Below are 21,145 nucleotides of genomic sequence, written 5' to 3'. Positions count from 1 at the left end.
TTCCCGGAAAATCAATCGGCCTACAGAGCTAATCATTCTACAGAAACTACTTTGTGCTCAATAATGAATGATATGATAGGTCTTCTTGATGGGGGAAAGTGTGGAATTTTAATTATGTTAGATCTTAGTGCTGCTTTTGACACTGTTGTGCACGAGTACTTACTTGACGACTTGAAGTCTATTGGAGTGACTCAGGAAGCACTGAAATTTTTGCGAAGTTACTTAGTGAACAGGAAGACTATTGTAGAAGTTTCTGGAAACCGATCCAATGAGAGAATTCTTATGAAGGGTGTACCACAGGGTAGTGTCCTGGGCCCTATCTTGTTTAACATATATACTATCGAGCTATCACACATCTTGAAAAAACACAAAGTGGGTTTTAAACTATATGCAGATGATACTCAGTTTTACCTCTCAATTTCAACAACACAAGATACAAAGAAGAAAATTGATGAGATAATGACTGAAATAAAAACATGGATGCAGAGGAAAAAGCTCAAATTAAATGATGATAAAACAGAATGTATGTTCTTTGGCACAAGGGTGGCTTTGAAGAATTACCAGTTAATTCAAAGTATAAAAATTGGTGATGCTGATGTTGGGATTGTGCCTGTTGTGAAAAATTTGGGTGTACTGATAGACTGTAATTTGTCAATGAAGGACCAAATTGTGAACACAGTGAAAGTGTGTAACTATCACCTGAGAAACATAGCATTTATTAGAAAATATTTAACAGAGGGCAGTACAAAAATTTTAGTGGTGAGTCATGTAATATCAAGGCTTGATTATTGCAATTCTCTGTACTACAAATTGCCCAATACACTACTAAGGAAGCTTCAAAATGTGCAAAACCGGGCGGCTAGACTGATAAAAGGCATTAAATTTCGGGAGAGAATAACTCCTGCACTGATCGATCTACATTGGTTACCTGTTAAGGCTAGGATTGAATTTAAAATTTGCTTGTTGACTCACAAAGCACTTACAGGTGATAAGCCAAAATATCTTCGTGATTGCTTGATCCCCTACCCTGAAGCTACCAGCGCCACTGTAAGAGTTAGACATGCAGATGACCCACATAGACTATTCGAAATTAGTGTGAATCATGCAATAGGAGGAAGAACGTTCAGTTATGCTGCACCGAGACTCTTTAACGACCTTCCACTCGATGTCAAGAATAGCAATAATGTGGCAGCCTTCAAGAAAAACCTGAAGACTTATCTTTTTAGAAAGTGTTATAATAGTGACCTGAAAACTATTAAGCCTGAATACAAATGCTAGCGAAATAACTGATAACGATACAGAGCAAAATATTAACTGGAAAGGAATTATTTTTTCATACACCAAGGCCCGCCTGAACAGACCTTTAGTGTTTGATGGAGGGCGAGAAATAAACCTCTAAAAGTAAAAGTAAGTAAAGTAAAATATGTTCCTGTTCCAGATAATCATTATTCTTTTCACGCCTAAACTGAACATTTAACGTATTTTTATAAGTTTTGCCTTAAGAATATATTATCCATGCCTATTACTTTACTACTTTCTATCCCACTATTTATTATTCTATGTATATATTAAAAAAGCATTATCAAGAGAGCAAGATGCGCATCCCGATGCTCAATCTTTCTTTGTTTATTTCTCTCAACTATCTGCGATTCCCACCCTTCCATTCGTTCAACGTCGGGTAAGCACGTTATGAACCCGCTTCTTCTAAGTTATCGTTAATTTGTGAAGTCATCCTATCACCTATTGCTACTCTAGACTTGTCAATGTTGGTATTGGTTGTTTAGGAGAGGAAATTGCATTAATCGAAACCATTTGAATGATGAATTCGTGTCGTAAATTACGTGAGAAAGTTGTAGTTGGTGTTCGATGTTTAGCGGCATTTTCGTAGCGTGATTTGTTTGATCCCAGCTCATGTCTGATGATCAATTTATTTAAGCATAACGCCAAGTGCTGTAAACATTTAGTGCTTGCTGGGGAAGGTTTGCCATAAGTAGGAATAGTTCCGTATTTTAGGATCATATTTCTCTAAGTGCACGCAATTATGGATTATTATAACTAGTGAATTAAGATTAGCCTCCCTAGGAGCCTTTGTATATCAGCGGCCAGTTCCTCTCGCGTCCAATGAAAGTGAACGTTAACTAACCTTAACTATCCTCCTTACCTAAGCTACAAGCCGTGTCCTTAACTACTTTCCTAACAGGGTAGCTAACACCCCCTTGCGACCCCTCGTACACAGTCGTATTCTAAGGTAGACATTATACATTTGGGTGCTACGATACATACACCCCCAAATCATATCTTATAATTAGAGAAATAGAGTAGCTTCCCTGTTCCGCTGTTATGATGAAGCATGTACACTTCAAATGTGATAATGGTTTTTCATTGGTATGGTTTAACCATGCCATTAATTATATAGCTTGAACGCCCCCACCTAACCTAACCTACAAGTCGTGTCCTACCTAACTTCTTAGTCCCTACCTATCTGGGTGGAGCCTAACGCCCTCGGCGACCCCCTTATACTGCCGTATTCTTAATAGTCTGTCATCATACATACATGTGGCCGCTGTCATACATACACTGGAGGAGGACTGGCTATAATGATATTTTTCGAAGCCTTTTAGGCTATATTAGCGGCTAGTTCCTCTCGCCTACATTGAAAATGAACACCAACTAACGCACACGGAGCCTTTGCAGTTTATAGGGAAAGGCCTTTGACCGGCCAAAATTCTAGTAAGAAAAGTCCGAAATCTGCTCTTTCACAGGAATGATCACGGAATTAAATAATATTAATTTCCACTAGTTTTGTAATTGCTTGTCCCAACAATCTACATACTAGGACCACTCTGGTCATGGATGTCGGAAACGTGCAAGATAATTGGACAACTAACCCAAAATTCCCCTCCTAACCTGACCTACAAGCCGTGTCCTTACCTTCCTCGTGAACTAACCGGGGGGGGGGGGGCTGACGCCCCCGTGCGACCCCCCAAACACTGTCGCTAACATACAAACCCAACCTAACCGAACCTAGTAGTTCCCAGGTTACTACCCCTACCCGGGGGCAAGCCCCCAGACCCCCTTCGTAAGTCTTTCCTACACAAAAAAAGGTATGGGCAGCACTCAAAATTATATCTTAACCACATTGTCATAATAAAAAAGTTACTCAGTCTTACCTTTATATTTGATGTCGCAACATCACCAACTGTACACTTCTCACGTGGACCCCTAAAATCCCCTAAGAGGCCTTCTCAAAATAAATAATGAAAGATTTCGGGGGTTACTAGAGAAAAATCAAGTAGGTGTATATATTTCTTAATCAAATCAATTTGATCAGTATGAGTGATAAACTCAACAATAGCGCTCAGAGTAACTGTACGAAACACGTCTATCCATTATGGTGGTTAGAGTTGGAAAGGGTCGACTCCAGGTCAATCTCGGGTCATGTGGGGGGGGTATTAAAAATTTGAAACCACGCGGCCAACAAAAGGTTTGGTACGATTGCTTTGTTTGACACTGGCGTTATCTACCGAAATATCTTAACTAGATGTTGGTTAGCCTAACCTTTGGTTGTATATAAAAAAAAATAAGTATTTGGCATAATTTCAGGACGTGTCCTAACGAAATAAGTCTTAACAAGAAGTTAAAAATGACGATTGTTGGAATTAGCGAAAACATAAGTCCGAACATCGATAACTGTTCAAGCTTGCGCCACCAGCTGATAGGCAAACGGAGCGCCGCCAAACAGATGTTGTTATAGTCAAGCAGGAAACCATGCTTACGGGAAATTTTACGATCGAGTAAGTTGGCCGTGGCTTGAGCGGACGACGCATTGTAACGACCTTCCCCTAACCTAACAATTCATGATAATTATCATGCAGTATCAAATATCACTATAAATGACGTGTCCTTAAAACCTACAAACTTAACAAAGGGGTAAATATGTAGATTGACGGGGCAGTATTAAATTGTAAACACGAACGTTTCTTATGCTGGGATGACACGGGCTCTATCTATCGGGAAAGTTGGAAACCAAGCAGGAGCTACCCGTGACTTGCGTTCGGGACGTGCTGAACTTAGAAAATATTGCCGTGGTAAAGGTAAATTATGATATCCAAAATGATAAAATATGATAAAATAACATCATATTATGGTATGTTGGATCATTGTAAAGAACATCTTCCCCATAATGAAAAAGTTTTGGCTAGTAATAAGAAAGATATCGACCTGTCCCCAAAAACTACAGACACCCCACGCATACTTCCCGCCCCCAACTAAATCTACAAGCTGTGTACTTACCTATGCGACACCCCCCCCCCAGTACGGTGTGACGGTCTGAATGATCCCCCGGTCTCGGAATTCTCCTTGATAGTCTGCGCATGCGTGAACATTTTGTAAACTTGCGGCCAGTCTGAAATGTCCCCATCCATGCTTGTTCTTGTTATTGGGCTTCTTCAACATGTGCCATTCGACAACTTGTCGCCGGGTGTTATTGCTCACGATGGACGTCTCAGAAAGACGAACACAGCGAATGACAGAGTTCAGAAACAAATGCGAACTTATTGTAACTTATCAACTGGAAAGCATGTATCAGGATTGAACAAGAACCAACAGAGGACTGTTAGGGCTCAGTCATTAAGCCCCCTTTGGGATAGTGAAAGCGAATGTCATTATTTTAATACGCTGTATATAATTCTTGACTTATTCCGATTTTCATTTTACCACAGTAATAATTACGAAGTACAAAGCACGAGATGACTTCCATCTGTAATGCCAAAAGATATCATTTGTGATTCATGTAAATATTAAACTCTACAGTGTAATCCAATATTGCAATAGTGTGTATACATACATACATACTGGAACGCATCATTTTATATGTACATACGATGTTGGAGTTTTTTTTGTGGTAACTGTGTTCAAATCTAGAAAAGAATTTTAGAAACAAAAAAAAAGTACAAGTCACAATTTAGAATGCTGGGATTGCTGAGACCAAAAGGTTGTATCATGGACGCATCTCATATCCGTCCATAAGTTATTCAGTTTAACTCTTAAGCTGTCAAGTGATCGATTGTGGATTAAACTCAAAGCTACCCAAACTAAGGTCCAGTTGATGATTTCCCCTTGTAACATATATTACTTTAAGGAAGAAAACACACGTACATATGTGTATATCTTTTTTATCCCCTTTTCTTTAAATTTGTGATATAATAAAACTGATACGTGTAAGGGCGCAATCTTAGAGTAAATTGTTTCATAAATAGCGATCCAGTTGCACAAATAATGATATAACGTTTGTTAACTCCCTCTATGTAGAGGAAGGGGAACTATGAGACCGGGGGATTTCCCAGTACGCGTCTGCTACGTACCCATAATTCCCATTAGCCACGCATGTGCAATAATGTCAAGGAGAATTTTGAGACCAAGGGATCATTCAGACCGTCATACCGGTGTCACGGTCTGAAGGATCCCCCGGTCTCAGAATTCTCCTTGACATAGTATAGTGGTTCTTTTCCGCAATTAGCTCGCTTCGCTCGCATGAAAATAAAACATCAAGCTTGTATGTACTGGCAAGCGGTAATGTTGAGCTGTACACGATAAATTACAGAAAAATAAAACATCAACCTCGTATGTACTGGCAAACGGTAATGTTCGCGCATGCGCAGATTATAAAGGAGTATTGTGAGACCGGGGTTGGTTTAGACCGTCACACCGGCACTATTACAGTTTCAACCTAATTCTGATACCTATTGTTTTACACATTTTTTAAATAACTTACGAATATTCTGCTAATTAAGGCTTTTTGAAATATTTGCTGAAGAATAATGTTTCAAATTATAATCTCAAGGATCTACTTATGCTGCCATGTTTTCTCTTTTCTCCTAGTTTTTTTTTCTATGATGCATTTTGGGCAAAAATGTCTGATCGTCCTTAGTTTCTGGTTGTGATGTGTAGGTAGAGTAAAACTGCTGAAACCTGATTGGTTGGTTTGGTTCAAGATTATGCAAATAACTGTGAATTTGGAATTTATCGTCTTGATGTATGGATTCTGTTGTGCAGACGTTCAGTGTTTGTTCCTCTTTACATTTTTTGGCGATTTTGACTGGTTTCATGGATATTACCATAGGACTCCATGTTTGGTAAATACTGTATGTTCATGCGTGAACATTCAGTGCTACCTATGTGTTAAGTGTTCCAAATGCGATTCTGGTAAAGATTATTTTATGACTGTACTGACTTTATTATAATGTAAGGATTTATTTGTAATTTACTTTTAGCTTATGACCTGGGAAGGTGGTTCTGTGAGCTGGACCCCTCCCTTGTTCTTGTTCTTGTTGTTGGGCGGAGGGATTTGCCTTTCCATCGGCACCTCCTTGGGTTTCTTCTTTATTCTAATTCTTTTATTTTCCTCTCTTTTTTTCCACATTTGATAGATATATTTTTTCTTTTCTCTATTCCTTCTTTCTTGAACAGCACGTTTCCTATTATCTTCTCATCTTCATACGGGGCTGTTGCAATTCCACTATTTTTCTTCTTTCGTCACTCAGGTCTGTAACCTGGAAACTATTAGGTTAGGCGAGTTTGTTAGGTTTTGTGGCCTCTTACAAATCTTGACAGTGTTGATCAGGTTTTGTCCTGTTTTCACACAACCAAAGTCCCAGGCTCCCACCTGTCTCGGTTGGGTTTGGTGTTCCATAACGGTAGAACGGCGTATTTACAGTGGAAATCAAGGTCAAATTCGTTAAAAACACTATTTAATCCAGAAAATAGATATTTTCACAACGGATATCAGAGTTTGGTTGAAACTGTAATCTTACCACTGGGCATAGTTGCCTTTAGCGATTGATTTAATTGTGAACACACGCTGTTCAAGTCCTTGTTTACTTTAGGAAGACAATAATGCGTTACTGTATTGTTTCCATTAGCCAGCTGTTCTGTTTTTGTATGATGCGTTCATTGCCTAACTTTTTGGTTTATTTTTTTCAAGGTTTGGTGTGATTTCATCTGATGGCTATTGATTGTAATGAAAATGCTCTCCGTTCAGTGTATAGATCTGATGGCTATTGATTGTAATGAAAATGCTCTCCGTTCAGTGTATAGATCTGATGGCTATTGATAGTAATGAAAATGCTCTCCGTTCAGTGTATAGCTATTGATGCTAATTGTTGGATCAGTAGAACTTCAAAAGTTCAAAGTTGGAGCAAATGCTTTTTTGTTGACCAGGCGGACATGAGTCTTTTTATAGTTTATTTATGACATATTTGTTTTTGACGTTATTAATAGTTTATATATGACATATCTGTTATGACGTTGTTACTGTTTTTAGAATGATTTATTGTTAATTTGTTCTCTTCAGTTATTTATTTCCTTATTTCCTTTCCTCACTGGGCTATTTATCCCTATTGGAGCCCCTGGGCTTGTAGCATCCTGCTTTTCCAATCAGGGTTGTAGCTTGGATAATAATAATAATAATAATAATGTGAAAGTAAGAAATAACTCAAATAACCCACACGGCTTGTGAGCGCAACTTGCCAAGAACCGCATGCCAAATCACAGGTTGTACAGTAGAATGTATATATGTCTGAGCTCATTCCTGGAGGTATGAGAGAATCTCACAAAATTTAAAAATAAAGCTTCAATAATATCGACGTCATCCAGTCTCAGCTCATAACGTGTTTGTAAGATGACGCATCACAATTTGGGTTAAATTAGCTAATGATATATTGGTGTTTGCTTTGCTCACAAACATTTATCTCAATGCTCTTATGTTCTTGCAAGGGAAACATATTAAACTAGGCACATTAGACCCCTGGGCTAGTATCTTAGTGTTATCAATTGTACACAAGGGCGAGTTGTCTGTCTACATTTTGAACGTGGACTAGGCTTCCATTTCCCATTATCAGACAAATTATAGTTATATTGTATTGTACAGTATGTTCCAATATTGAAGACAAAATAGTCAGCCTTCCTTCTCGGTAGTTTGGTTATAGACACAGGCGCGAAAAGGAAATTTTGCAAGTAAATGCTGTCACTGCCCCTTGCCATAAGCGGGTACCTATGCTGACGAGTAACACAGTAAATACTGCCTAATATTGTTTTAATTTGGTTTCTGCAACAGTTTATAATCATATATATACAATTCATTTGTACACTACGTACTGGACACTGTAAGGTTACAATACATGATTGTGCATATGAATTACCTTTACCATGGTAATATTTTCCAAGTTCAGCCCGGTCCGCGCACAAGTTGCGGGTAGCTCCTGCTTATTTTCAAAATTTCCCGAAAGATAGAGCCTGTGTCGTTCCCGGCAATGAAGCATTCATTTTTACAGTTTAATGCTGTCCTCTCAACGTCCATTCTTACCTCTTCGTTAAGTTTGTAGTTGGTTGGGACACATCCTTTATAGTGGCATTTAATACTGCTGTAATAATTATTATGAAATGTTAGGTAGGGAAAAGGTCCTTACAATGCATCGGTCGCTGAAGCTGCGGCCAAGTTACTCGATAGTGAAAATTTCCCCCCGAACATTGCTTCCTGCCTGACTAAAATAACGCTTGTTAGGTGGTTCTCCGTTCGCCTATCAGCTGGTGGCGCAAGCTTGGAAATTTAGTCATGTACGGGCTTGTATTATCGCTAATCCTAAACGATCTACATTCATACCCCCTTGTTAAGACTGCGCTTCGTTGGGACACGTCCTGGAATTATGCCGAACCACTATTTTATAAGTACAATCAAAGGTTGGGATATGCAATATCTAGATGTTTAGGAGGTTAAGCCAGTGTCAATCAGCCCACCAGAACTAAACCTTTTGTTCCGTGCGCTTGTAGGCCTGTTTTTGTTAGCAGTGTGATTTCAAAATTTTTAACCCCCGTCGCGATCCAAGATTGACCTGACCGAACTTCTGAGTCTGCCTTCCTAATGCTAACTGCTGCGGTGGACAGACGTATTTCCACTTGTAGGCCTACTGTTGTTGGCCGTGTGATTTCAAAGTTTTTAACCCCGCCGTGACCCAAGATTGACCTGACCGTGCCTCCGAGTCAGCCTTTCTAACGCTAACCGTCATGATGGACAGACTCATGTCCTGTAGGTTTTCTTTGTGCAATGTGGTTGAATTTATTACTCATCGATCAGTTTGATGCTTAGAGGACGATCGTGTGTAATTTGAGATGCAGGAACCGCAATTGTCGCACAATGTTCGCTTAAAGATAATTTGAGTACCATTTTTTTTACAGTTTAGTCAAGATATAATTTAGTGCTGCCCATCGCTTTTATTGTGTAGGGGAGAGATTTAGTTGTGATTCACTTTAATCATAGTGTAACGATTTAATGTTTTTGATTTAAGTGTGACCTGGGAACTGATCGGTTAGGTGGGTGAAATACAGCGTATTTTATAAACTAAAACCTTAAATCTCTTGATAGCAATTGTTTCTTTTAAATAAACAAACAAAAGCAGTGCATTCGATTACTTTCCAGCAGCTGATATCTCTTTCTCTCTAGAAAATTACTATTATTTAAATAGTTAATTGTGCTTAAAACATTTATGTACTTTTCCTTGGGGGGGGGGGGGTGTTTTGAGTGCTGTGATCAGATCAGCTGATGGACAACAGTCAATAACAAAAATTTTGTATATTCTATTTTTCAACTAAATCTAAACATCATCTATAATTGTTTTGGTAGTATTATTGCATTCTAGAAAATTTTCGATGTCAGGATGCCAGAAAACTTCAAATTCATATGAGATACTACTGCTAGAGGTGGGGTCCTTTAGCTGGCTAGACTACTACATTGGATCCTTCTTTCTGTTAAGGTTCATTTTCCCTTTGCCTACACATACACCGAATAATCTGGCCTATTCTTTACAGATATCACAGATCATTTCCCAATTTTCTGTAGTCTATTAATGCCTATATTAAACAACGTAGACAACAAAATAAGAATTCAATTCAGAGATATGAGCGAAGTGAATGACAGGAAATTCACGGAACTCCTGAGGGGGAAAGACTGGACCGAATATGGTCAAGCCTCATTAGATCCTCATCTGGGTGCGGCCTCTTTTACAGATGAAATAGACAGCTTTTTCAATGAATGCTTTCCTTTAAAAACAAAATATGTAAGTGTTAAAAGATTGGTGAATAAGTGGCTCTCCAAAGGGCTACTGAAATCAATTAACATTAAACATAATTTATATCGAAGAATGAAATTGGGTGCTTATAGTGCCCAACGCTATAGAAACTATTGTAATATGTTGCTTACATTAATTCGCGTGGCAAAGAAAAAATAGTTTGATAGTACTTTTGATCAACTCCGAAATGATGCTAAAAAATCCTGGGATCTCATAAATTCGTCCCTTAGGCCTGGAAAGAAAAAGCACACTTCGCTAAGAAAACTCATTGGTCGTAACGGCGAAACTATTACTGACAGCCAACTGATTGCAAATGCTTTTAATCTTCATTTCTCTACAATTGGCATTACTCTCCGAGATGCCCTGCCTCAAAATAATCAGTTAGATTTTCATTCCTATTTGCCTCCTTCAAATCAGCACTCATTTATTTGACCCCATCTTCTCCACTTGAAGTAATCAACATTATAAAAAAACTAAAGAACAAAAAAGCAAATATTCATTCTCCCCCTACTAAACTATATAAGAATAATGCTAGTTTACTTGCCTTTCTTATATCCTTATTGTTCAACCGTTGTACTGCCTCTGGCATTTATCCTGACATTTTTAAAATAGCGTGCGTTACTGTGCTACATAAGTCTGGTGATAAATCGGATGTCAATAACTATAGACCAATAAGTTGCCTTCCCTTACTGAATAAAATTTTTGAAAAATTATTGTACAATCGACTCTACTCTTTCTTTACTAGATGTAATATCTTTTCTACCTGTCAGTATGGCTTTCTGCGTGGCGTTAGTACAAGTGATGCTGTAAATGACCTTCTTGAAAATATCTACAATGCGATGAATAAAAATGAATACCTTGGTGCGGTCTTTTTAGATTTGAGTAAAGCCTTTGACACAGTGTCTCATGATGTGCTGCTTAAAAAGCTCGAACGTTATGGAATACGTGGAAATGCGTTACTCTTACTAAAATCCTACTTAACGAGTCGAAAACAATTTGTGACCCTCGATGGCCATCTCTCAGAGGTTATGGATGTCAAAATAGGTGTTCCCCAGGGATCAGTCCTAGGACCGTTATTTTTCCTCGCCTATATCAATGATCTACCTCGATCAGTAGGTAGGTTAAGCTCCATACTCTTTGCCGATGACACTACGCTTCATTTTAGACATAAAAATATCTACTCCCTCTGTGATACACTAACCAATGATTTAACTCTTGTAAAAAACTGGCTACTAGCAAATAAGTTAACCTTAAATGAAAGAAAGACATACTTCATTATAATAATAATAATAATAATAATGTTTATTGGACAAAAACATATATACATACAAAATATTTACAAAAAAAGATTCGGTCCAAGCCCATGTGGAGCAGAGCTCTTCGGGCAATAATACAATAAAATAATATCATCAATTAAAAAAATTTATAAAAAGTAAATATTGATATCGATAAACTAAATGTACTCATATATATACATAAGAATATACATATGCATACACATACAAATACATATACACACACATGTACATATACATACACATGTACACATAGACACATATAAATGAGATTTTTAGCCTAAAAATAAATGGAAATGTACAGTATATTCGTATAATAAAGTATGATAAAGAAGGGCGGAATAATAAATAGTACAAATTTTGAATTTAACATTGATATGGTAGAAATGCTAGACTTACAAATGTATACAAGCAATAAAGAATATAAGAATTAAGAACATTATTGCATTAATGGTTAGTTCATGAAGAAATGTCTACTAATAAAACTTAGTACACAGATAATAACATATTAGTATATGATTTTTTAAAAGATCGAATGCTAAGCAATGCCTTAAGATAAGCAGGCAGAGTATTCCATTGTTTAACTCCCTGATAGAGATAAAACTGTTCACATTTCTTTACACGTACGAAGGGAAGAGTTAAGTTAGAGTCTCTTGTTCCATATTGGTGTGCTGATTGTACCTGAATTATTTTTTGTCTAATGGATGGATATTTATGCAGCGAAAGGGTTTGAAACATCAAATTCATTAAGGAGAGTTTGTAGGTATCCTCCAACTTCAGAATCGAGAGAGACCGGAATAGAGGTGATGTATGAGCTAAATAATCACTCGAAGTTATTATTCTCACCAGTTTTTTTTGCATAATGATTAGCGGTTGCAGGACGTTTCTACTGCAACTCCCCCACGCTGTAATGCAGTAATTTAGATGAGGAGATACTAAAGAGTGGTAGAGTTGTTTTAATATATATAGCGGGAAATAATCCTTCAGCCTATATATGATACCTATAACTTTGGAAATTTTATTGACTATCATATCCACATGCTTACTGAAGGTTAATTTATTGTCAAACATTACTCCTAAAAATTTTCCACTGGATTTCTGGTCAAGAGTGTGATTTCCTATTGCAACTCTTGTGTTACCGGGAACTTTGCGCAAAGAAAATATTATGAAATATGTTTTTCTCTCATTTAGGGTCAATTTATTCGATAGTAACCAATTTTTAACATTATTTAAGTTAGCAGTTAAAGAATTACAAAGAGAATAAATATTTTTATGACAAAGATGGAGCGTGGTGTCATCGGCAAAAAGTATGGAGTTTAATCTGCCAACTGAACGAGGCAAATCATTAATATAGATGAGGAAAAATAACGGTCCTAAGACTGATCCCTGGGGGACACCTATTTTGACATCCATAGTCTCTGAAAGATGACCATCGAGCGTGACAAATTGTTTTCGATTTGTCAGGTAGGATTGGAGTAAGAGTAGTGCATTGCCTCATATACCATAATGTTCCAGCTTTTGAAGTAGTATATCATGAGACACAGTATCAAAGGCTTTGCTCAAATCCAAAAAAACCGCACCAAGGTATTCATTTTTATTCATTGCATTATAGATATTTTCAAGGAGGTCATGAACGGCATCACTAGTACTTTGGCCTCGTAAGAAACCATACTGACACGTAGAGAAAATGTTACAACTATTGAAGAAAGAGTAAAGTCGACTATACAATAGTTTTTCAAATATTTTATTCAACAAAGGAAGGCAGCTAATTGGTCTATAGTTATTAACATCTGATATATCACCGGATTTGTGTAACACAGTCACACATGCAATTTTCAAAATGTCAGGATAAATACCAGCATCTAAACAACGGTTGAATAGCATAGATATAGGAAAGGCAAGTAGGTTAGCATTGTTCTTATATAATCTTGTAGGAGGAGAATGAATATTTGCTTTTTTGTTTTTCAGTTTTTTTATAATGTTCATCACTTCAAATGGAGATGAAGGGGTAAAAAAAATAGACTGCTGATTTGAGGGAGGCAAATAGGTACGGAAATCTAAGTTAATATTTTGAGGTAAAGCATCCCTTAGAGTAACGCCTATTGTAGAGAAATGAAGATTAAAAGCATTTGCAATTTGTTTAGTGTCAGTAATGGTTTCCCCGTTTCGAATCAGTTTTCTGAGTGAGCTACTCTTTTTTCTGCCCGGCCTTAGTGACGAGTTGATTAAGTCCCAAGATTTTTTGGCATCTCTACGGAGTTGGTCAAAAGTACTCTCAAAATAGTTTTTCTTTGCCTTGCGTATTAATGTACATAACAGATTACAATAGTTATTGTACTGTTGGCTACTATAATTACCCAATTTCATTCTTCGGTACAGATTATGTTTAATGTTAATTGATTTAAGAAGTCCTTTGGAAAGCCACCTATTCATCAATCTTTTAACACTAACAAATTTTGTTTTCAGGGGAAAACACTCATTGAAGAAACTGTCAATTTTGTCACTGAAAGAGGTCACACCTACGTGAGGATTTAAGGAGGCGTGACCATATTCTGCTGACCAGTCTCTACCCCGGAGTAGTTCTGTAAATTTTCTATCATTAATTTGGCTCATGTCTCTAAATTGAATTCTTATTTTATCATTCATGCTGCTTAGTGCAGGCAATAAAAGGCTACAGAAAATTGGGAAATGATCAGTGATATCAGCTAAAAATATCCCAGAGTTACTAACGAGGTTATTATTGGCCCAAATGTGATCGATACAGGAGAGAGAGTCATTTGACCCGATTCTGGTAGGCCTAGTTATTGATGGTCGGTATTCGAAAGACCGCATTGTGTTGATCAGTCTCCGTGTGGTCTCGCTTTCCCCTTCCCTCATTAGGCAGATGTTAAAATCCCCTGTGACAACAGTATTCCCAGAAGAGATACCTGGACTTCTTAGTACCGCCTCTAGCGAGTTGAAAAACATATTTTCGTCACCTCCTGGACGCCTGTATATACCTAAGATAATAGCAGAATGAGAGGAATTGGGAACAGAAACTTGCCCCGGCACTTTCAAAATTATCTGTAGATATGCTTAACTCATCGAGAGGTTTAAACAAAAGTGAATCTTTAACAAAAATGCTCACACCACCGCCCCTCCGGCCCTCACGATAATTATGAAAAGCATTATACCCTGGAAGTGAATTCATGCAATGTGTTTCTTGCTTAGCCCAAGTTTCAGTTAGCACTATAATGTCAAATTCATGATTGCAATTTTTCAAATAACCAATAAATTCGTCGTGATTTTTCTTAAAACTTCTAATGTTAAGGCTTATTAGTGAAAGGCATTGTCGCATATGATCAGGGAGAGAATCATTAAAAGTATCAATGGTATAATATTTACAGGAAAATAGATCGGCTGCATTCACAAAATCTACAAAGTTCTCATCAGGATCAGCATGATTGACAGGATTAGCATTCATAAAATTAACAAAATTTATAAATGGGAAATATTAAATAATATGAACAGATAATTAGAAGGGAATTAAAATTAAACTTTAGGCTTATAATAATGAAATATTTACGACTGTATAAAAAGAAAATCGTTATGAAAGACGGAGAAAGAAAAAAAAAATAAGTAAAAAGTGCAATTGTGAAAGGATACAAATAATAAATTTATAATAATGGTGATGAATGTAATAAAGATAATCTAAGGCAATCTAAATAATTAAAAGAATATTTAATCAAGTAATACGTAGAAAACAATTTAAAATTCGAATCAAAAGAATAAAAAAAAAATGAAAAACTAATGAGTTAACTTATAAGCAGCTGCAAAATAATGTACAGAAATCATTTTGAAATTCACTCAGGGGCACTAAGGCCAGTACTATTATAAAACAGGTCCAGGTCCTTGCGGGTTCGGATGGCGAAGGTTTTACCCGATCGAGATGTTTTAACCCTGATGACACCATCACGCGTATGCAAGAAGAGACCGTTCAGTTGTTGTCTTTTCACTTGCCGAAGTTCGTAGTAAAGGCTATCGCGTTTCCGAGTCAGAGATTCGTTTATGAAAAGTCCTTTTGCAGTATCATTTTTATGTTGCAAACAGGAATGTCTCATATCTGACTTTACAGCCCGTGACATCACTTTCAGCAAAATGTTGTTGTTAAGTGGTGACCCATCGATTCCTCTCTTGCCAATCCTTCTTCCTTCAAGGATGAAGTGGTCGGGAAATTTCTTCTGGAGACACTTCTCTAGGAGATCCCGGCCTAATCTCCTTGTATCTTCGTCCGGCTGGGGAGCAGGCAAAGCAGGACCAGACAGAACCAGATCATTGCAGATCATTTGGGCCTCGGTCTCGTCTATCTTCTCCTCGAGAACTTCCATCTCCTTTGTTAAGTTAGGTCTGGACTCCAATGACGCAACTCTATTCGTGAGATCGGCAATAATTTTGTCTTTGTCACTTAAAATTCTCTCAACTTCTTCCTGGTGGTGACGAAGTTTATCCTCAAACGCAGCAGTCACCCTTTCCTCGATAGTAGCAATAGTGTTCTTTAAATCACTGACCTGGTATATGAGGTCTGAAATTTGAACTGAAAGGGAGGATTTAAGATCTTGAATTTCAGCACTCAGATCGGGAAGCGAGTTTAGCACACAAGATGCTTGGAGAACTCCATTTTCGTCTTTTGAAATTTTCGTCTTCAGCGGTTGGCCACTTACGATCTGAGAATTCACTACTTCTTGAGATGATGGCATTTTGGGTATTGGATTAATAGCACAGCTAAATAGGTCAACAGAAAAAAATACACTGTTCGTACGACGTGGAAAGGGACACGGACTTGGTTATTTTCACGGCAGTTCAGCAAACGTTTAGCAACTCATTAGTTTCACTGGGGTGACCGCTAATCCATAGGTCTAGTGGAACGAGAGGTCAGGAGAATAGATGACACGTCCGATTAGTAACCAGGTCAAGACCCAACTCAAGTAACCAGGTCAAGACCCAACTGAGTAACCAGGTCAAGACCCAACTTTTCTCTACGAAGAGTTCCTGTTAACATAAGGGTTGCTATAGGAAATCACACTCTGGATCAGAAGTCCAGTGGTAAATTTTTAGGGATAATTCTTGATAATAAACTAACTTTCTGTGAGCATGTAAATATGACAGTTAATAAAATTGCCAAAGTAATGGGTATCATATATAGATTAAAAGAGTATTTCCCCTTATATATTATGAAACAATTGTATCACTCGTTAGTATCTCCTCACCTAAATTACTGCAATACGGCGTGGGGGAGTAGTAGTAGAAATGTCTTGCAACCATTAATTGTAATTCAAAAAAGACTGGTAATAATCATAAGCTCCAGTGATTACTTAGCTCATACATCGCCACTTTTCCGGTCTCTCTCAATATTGAAGCTGGAAGACAATTATAAGCTCTCCTTAATGAATATAATGTTCCAAACATTTATTTTGAACAAATTTCCAGATTTAAGACGAAAAATAATTCAGGAACAATCAGTTCATCCATACGGAACAAGAAATTCAAACTTAACTCTTCCTTTCATACGTATTAATAGATGCGAGCAATCGTATCTATACCAAGGTATTAAACTTTGGAATACTCTGCCCGCTTATCTAAAGGCACTGCTTAGCGTTCGGTCTTTTAAGAAATCATATACAAATCTCCTGTTATCTGGGTATTAAGCTTTATTAATAAATATTTATACTTGCCTACCTAACCACAACGCAAGTATGTTTCATTGTTTAGAATATTTTTTTATTTGTAAAACTAGTTCTTTTACTGAGTTTTTTTGCTTAATATCTACAATTTTTTCAATGTATATACCATTAGCTTTCATATACCATCTTTCCTTATCATAATAATATGCATTTCCATTTGTTTTTAGGCTAAGATTTCTCATTTATATGTATCTATTTGTATACATATGATTATGTATATGTATGCGTACATTTTGTATATCTATATCCATATTTACTTTATTTTTTATTTTTACTTAATTGATGATGATATCTTGTATTATTGCCCGAAGAGCTCTGCTCCACATGGGCTTGGACTGAGTCTTTTTTTTTTCTTTTTGTAAATCTTTGAATGTAAATATCTTTTGTCCAATAAACATTATTATTATTATTATTAGATTCTCCTATGTCCTCATACACCTGACAACACTGAGATTACCAAAGAATTCTTTTTCACCCAAGTGGTTAACTACTGCACTGTAATTATTCAGTGGTCACTTAACTCTGTAACGGTAGATGTTACTCTTCTTAAATTTTTTTATCCTTGTTTCCTTTCCTTACTGGGCTATTTACCCCGTCGGAGCCCCTTTACCAACTAGGGTTGTAGCTCAGCAAGTAATATTTTTTTTTTTATTATTATTATTAAAGTAGCATGCCTTAGTAATGAGAGTTATTTGATCTGAAAATTGAGCTTGACAATGACTATAGGGTTGATCACCTGATTTGAACGTAAATAATGCATGAGATTGTAATTCGATGCTTTTAATTATATACTACAATGTGAATATTATATGCATTATTATTGGATACAGTAGTGAAACACCAGTTCAATCAAAATCCGGTTTATTTTAAAAATAATTAACTTTTTACCACAGTAAATGGATGTACACTACAGTACAGAGAGCTAGGACCAGTTGGGTGTAGAGATAGGTAGTGGCGCGCTGTGCTCCTAGTGTAAAGGAGTGCGGGCTATTTGAAAGCATCACCCAGCTAGAATTTTATTGCGATTTTTATGTTCTTGGCCGCAAAAAACTGAAACCGCGAAGCAAGAACCCTCGATAAACGAGGGCTGACTGGAATAAAGGTTGAGAACATAGAATGTAGGGCCCTTTATTCTGGTTGGACAACTCTTAGTAACGTCCTCTTTGGCTTGACGAAATTCTTGCTGAAGAGAAAGACGTAAAAGCAAACGAAAGTCAGAGGTCAAACTGAAACGTGTATTCTGAAGTTTGCGCTAGCACCGAAGTTTGTAATCATAACTTCCTGTCTTGTGACTCGTGGAATCTATATAGATGCCATTGCTCACAATTTGTTTTATAATATACAATAACAAAAGAAATTCTGCATTTTCCTGTAGGGATCAGTGTTTTTGGCTTATCGAGTTACTTTTACTAATTGCCTTGTAACTATGAAAGAAAGGAATTTTGACAAAATATTTTGTATACGCATTCTCGCCATTTTTGCATTTTTCGTCTTTTACCCCCATATATTCAGAAAATGAATTTGTAAAAGTAGGAAAGTATTTCATTTTAAAATTTATTTAAATACCTTCTGTGTCCAATATTAGGTACCTTCTAACTTGCTTACAATATAATGGCCCTAAGAAACAAACTGATTGATAATGTAGTCTGGTGCCTGAAAATGGGCCAAGAATAATGCGGAAGTATTTATTTTTTATTTTTAGAATAAAGTATCTGCCTTAGTACATTCAGAAGCTGAGAACTATTTTCTTTTATTCTAGTTGTGTCTTCGGACTAAAGACCTCCCAAGATGTTGATGCCTAAAGCCAATAGAGTTGCCATATATGAACACCTCTTCAAAGGTATGACAGGTTTTTTTTAAACTTTAGTACTGTACTTTGAAATTTCTTGTTTATTGAAATATTTTGAAAGTTTATTTCCAAACTACTTCTGTCCTTGGTAATTTTTTTTTTCTGTTCCGGGGCGTTAGAAATAAAACTAACTTTTCCTTTGCAGAGGGTGTTATGGTAGCGGAGAGAGATTTATTTATGCCTAAACATCCTGAATTGGAAAAGATCCCAAACCTTCATGTGATCAAAGCTTTGCAGGTAAGGCATTTTACCAGAAAAAATTTTGGAAAAATTTTTACTTGTGGTCATTTCAATATTCATTTACATCAAATTTTTGTAAGTGAAGACACTAAAATGTCATGCTATTTAAAGACTCAAAAGCAAATTCAAGGTTTGTTAGAATCTATATTTGGTACATGAAGTGTCCTATTAGATATGATTAGATACATAGTTACCGACTGTCCTTTATCCTCTTGACAATACAATTTTGTTTCCAGAGCTTGAAGTCACGTGGCTATGTAGAACAGAATTTTGCTTGGCGCCACTATTACTGGAGACTTACCAATGAGGGTATTCAGTACTTGAGAGATTTCCTTCATCTGCCAGCTGAGGTAATTTCAATAGGTGTTCTTGTTGAAGCAGCATAACTTTGTTTCTGTAATAGGTTGTTTAACTTTTCCGTTACACTACCTAATTGACATTTTGTGAAGGAAATGTACCTAAAAGATGGTTAGAATTTACCTTTATTCAATATTGAGGGTTTTTCAACTTATTCTTTTATGTATATTAAGTAATTTTGTATAAATTTTGAAAACCTCAAGCTGTAAAATAACACTATAGGTTGGTATTTGTCATATTGAATTAGAAGGCTAACTACTTTTACTTGCAGATTGTTCCAGCTACTCTTAAGAAGCCAGCACGCTTGGAAGGCCGACCAAGGCCTATGCAGCAACGGCCAGAGGGACCTCGTGGAGAAGGTTCACGCGACGCCTACAGGCGTGCACCTCAAGGAGTCGATAAGACTGGCGATGCTGGTGCTGGCTCTGCCTCTATGGAATTCGTAAGTGTTGATTATAGTTACATGAATTGAAAAAGATTTATCTATCTTAACCCTTTAAACCCCAAAGGACGTACTGGTAAGTTTCACAAAACCCATCCCTTTAACCCCATGGACATACCGGTACGTCCTTGCAAAAATATGCTATAAAAATATATTTTTTCATATTTTTGATAATTTTTTGAGAAAATTCAGGCATTTTCCAAGAGAATGAGACCAACCTGACCTCTCTATGACAAAAATTGAGGCTGTTAGAGCAATTTTAAAACAATATACTGCAAATTGTGCTGGGAAAAAAATAATCCCTTGGGGGTTAAAGGTTGGAAATTTCCAAAGAGCCTGGGGGTAAAAGGGTTAAAATAGGATGTTGCAGGGTGGTTGTAAAGTTTACTGTAGGTGTGATATTGAATACCTGTAGTTTACCTGTTTTAGTTAATTTGATACTAATCAAAGGCAATGTGTTTGTATTTTCAGAGTGGTGGTTTTGGCCGTGGTGGTGGCGGCTTTGGACGTGGTAGCCGAAGACCTCAATAAATAAATGAGAAAGGAACTGTTATTTAATTTCTCCTTAGGAAATTTATGGTTGATCATTAATTAAGAAGGATAATGCATACTTATTTGATGCAATTTTAGGGGAAACACAAGAGTTCTTGTTGAAATTTTTATTTTTTTTTAAGATTAGTGTTCAAGGAATTGGTAAATCAATGTTTAGGAGCTTGAGTAATTGTAAAGTACTTTGCAGTGCTCATTGTTGCTTTTGTTTACTTAAGTCCTATTTGGTTTGATGTGATGCAGCCATTTTTAATTACTAGTTAAGTTGAATGACAAAAGATTTTACATACTTTTGATAATTTAAGAGAATAAAAGTGTCAGATTAGAAGGTATGGGCAACCCTTTCATTCAGAAATGAAGTGGTGGATCAAGATGCCAGGGATAGATCTTGACAACAAAATTTATGGTCATTTTAACAAGAAGTGTGAGTATTTGTATGATGATTACATTGGAAACTTGATATACTGTGATTTCCCTAACATTTATAAAAAGAATCATTGAAATGAATTTCTGGTGTTATAAATGTGTTTTTACAGGAAGGGTAAAGCTAGATTCATCACTGGTCATTTATG

General features: G+C 36.7%; 1 protein-coding gene across 1 annotated transcript; it reads left to right on the top strand.

Moving 5' to 3' along the window:
• Positions 1–1,607: 1,607 nt before the first annotated feature.
• On the top strand, positions 1,608–20,571 carry LOC137649626 (small ribosomal subunit protein eS10-like). Its single transcript, XM_068382599.1, has 6 exons — positions 1,608–1,678; positions 18,896–18,976; positions 19,131–19,222; positions 19,462–19,575; positions 19,854–20,024; positions 20,496–20,571. Exons 2-6 carry the CDS (start codon positions 18,925–18,927, stop codon positions 20,553–20,555), a joined length of 489 nt encoding a protein of 162 aa, XP_068238700.1. The 5' UTR covers positions 1,608–1,678; positions 18,896–18,924; the 3' UTR covers positions 20,556–20,571.
• Positions 20,572–21,145: the final 574 nt, after the last annotated feature.

The sequence above is a fragment of the Palaemon carinicauda genome, chromosome 11 (genome assembly GCF_036898095.1).
Source record: "Palaemon carinicauda isolate YSFRI2023 chromosome 11, ASM3689809v2, whole genome shotgun sequence".
Classification (NCBI taxonomy): domain Eukaryota; kingdom Metazoa; phylum Arthropoda; class Malacostraca; order Decapoda; family Palaemonidae; genus Palaemon; species Palaemon carinicauda.
Note: the sequence above shows the minus strand (reverse complement) of the source record. Positions and strands in the feature narration are given on the sequence as shown.